A 2,486-nucleotide genomic window follows, 5' to 3' on the forward strand; every position below is an offset into this window, starting at 1 on the left:
GTACCAATAGAAATCTTTAGTTTTGAGGTCTAGTTGACCTTCTAAGGTTATGCGCCTATACATTTTGTCACCACTTCTAAGACTTGTTTTCCAAACACTCGTTTCTGTCTCTTTTTCTCCAACAAACGAGTTGTTTTTGAGAGGAAAAGTGTTTACAACTTTCCGTCTGCAAGCTAACTAGATGCAGACGATCTATGACGCAAACAAGACCTCATTTCCGTGGAAGTGATGTCACGCGGATTGATAAGCGAGAAGTTTATCTCGAATTTCGACCAATAAGAAAAGATAAATTAGAAAGGTTTTCGTATTCGGGAAAGAACTCCCTCAATTGGCCGGTTGGATGTTTAGTCATTGGACGTTGTCTACCTTTAACAGAAGCCGGGATTATATTTAGGAGCGGATAGTTACGGCGTGTAAACCGGCTCTGATGTAAACATATCAAGTGTGACAAGACGCCTAGTTGGTCACAGCAGAGTGCAAGTTGAAAGTGTTAATATTCGGTCGCTTGGATACTGTGTGAGTGCGTGTTCAAGATCGAATCCAGTGGGTGGGCGTGCGGCCCGTTCTACATGACGGCTACATTACAGCACTGGTTTGACTGCGAAAACAAGAATTTATCACCATGTCATTCGTACAGTACCATGGATTCTCCACCAATGTATGAAGGAATTTATCCAGGTGTTCAAGAACTCAAAGCCAAATATAAGAAATTTGATTATTTAAACGACGGAAGTGGTGCAGACGTAGCTGATCTGAATTCGTCGGAGATTTCGCTGGACTTACAAAACTTTATCGCCGACGCTAGTCAAGTAGCTCGGTTGCAAGAAGCGGGTTTTTTTTCGGATGTACTGGTCGACGGGAAACGTCCGATCGACCAGAACCATCACCTGAGTCCCAATACGGATTACGATAACTTTCCTATGCCACAGCAAGGAAGCCTTGGTAGCGACAGGTACGGTGCCGAGGCGGGTTACTCCATCAAACAGGAGCCGGTAGATCACGTCCATCTCAATAGCTGTCAGAAGGGATACCCGAACAACATCTACGGTTATCAGAATCCGCCCACGAATAATGTCCAAGTTTTGGGCAATTACATCAACGAAGCTGGAAGACCAATGGGTGCCGGACTTCAACCGAATTCCATGAAAACTAATAACCTCCATAAAATGAACAAGTGTAAGAAGTCGGTCGACAAAAATTCCGACGAATATCGACGCAGAAGAGAAAGAAACAACATTGCCGTGAGAAAATCTAGGGAAAAAGCAAAAATGCGATCGCTCGACACGGAGAGAAAAGTATCGCAGCTAACCAGAGAAAACGACGGTTTGAGGAAGAGGGTGGAATATTTAAACAAAGAGCTTCACACCATGAAAGGTATTTTGTCAAATCTCGGTGTTTCGCCCGAAAATATCGAGTCGGAGTTAGCGAAGAATCACAATCTCTATAACGGACTGTAAACAAATTTGCTCAATGTGTCGTCGTCTCGACGTGTGCGAACTCTTTCGGTCTTCAGGAGAACTACGCCGAATCTCACGCCGACGATGCTATTTTTTATTACAAGAAAAATAAGGGACCAAAATTACTAATCCACCCAAACCGAAAAATATATATATTTTTTGTTTTGGAATATTCTCCTGTGATTTTCATGGAAGGGAAAAAAATTATATATATATTGACTATTTTGTACGAAACGCGTAATTCCAATGATCCAATAATAAGATGTGTTACATTTTTCGTCTTATCTAGTTTATCAACAGAAAATTTGTTGTGTTTTGTTTTTTTATTCAAGATGTTATCGGAGTCCGTCTGATATCGGACGAAAGAATGTCTTTTTTTTTTTTTATGTCAATACTTAACCTGGAATATTTAGCATTTATTCTAAATTGTTGCGTGAAAAAAATAAAACTATTATTTGTTGTCAATAAATTTTTTTTGTCTAATTTATTTCTTTTTTTTTTAATAATAATTTTTAATCGGTATCGGTACGGTATCTTTCGGTTTTAAGTAAACAACATAGATGTAAGAGTTGTGTGACGCACGTGTTTGTCTATCCAATAACACGAAGACGTTGAGTGATTAGGACGTTGACCGCCCTTCGTCATCGATTGTGATTCAGCAGAAAGTTTTCGTCACAATCGATGCATTGTAAACACGTGATTCGCTTATCTTAGAATCTGCATCGACGTAATCGTTTGCCGTCGCTTAGCAACGGATGAAAACCGTCAGTCTACTTATCTGTCAATCAAAATGACGTCAATCATTCAACTTATCTAACAGGACATTTTATTAAAATTTTACGTCTCTTCTAATCAAAATTTATTACCGAAATTTAAATTAATTTATTACTTCTACGAAGTAATATTAAATTTGAATTTATTTTATTTTTAATATGAAAACCGTTATTATGACGTATATTAGTAATCGAAATTGGCTTCTTTATATATATATATATATATATATATTTTTTTTATTTTCAGTTTTTAAAT

General features: G+C 38.0%; 1 protein-coding gene across 1 annotated transcript; it reads left to right on the forward strand.

Moving 5' to 3' along the window:
- Positions 1-326: 326 nt before the first annotated feature.
- LOC111617766 (CCAAT/enhancer-binding protein epsilon-like) lies at positions 327-2,237 on the forward strand. The gene has a single exon (XM_023359053.1). It carries the CDS (start codon positions 570-572, stop codon positions 1,455-1,457), a length of 888 nt encoding a protein of 295 aa, XP_023214821.1. The 5' UTR covers positions 327-569; the 3' UTR covers positions 1,458-2,237.
- Positions 2,238-2,486: the final 249 nt, after the last annotated feature.

Source organism: Centruroides sculpturatus, unplaced genomic scaffold (genome assembly GCF_000671375.1).
Source record: "Centruroides sculpturatus isolate CEXI.00-Female unplaced genomic scaffold, Cexi_2.0 scaffold1227, whole genome shotgun sequence".
Lineage (NCBI taxonomy): Eukaryota > Metazoa > Arthropoda > Arachnida > Scorpiones > Buthidae > Centruroides > Centruroides sculpturatus.

What these genes read in the sequence shown, in the direction of transcription:
- LOC111617766 (XM_023359053.1), top strand. Translation starts at nt 570, where the DNA reads ATGACGGCTACATTACAGCACTGGTTTGACTGCGAAAACAAGAATTTA.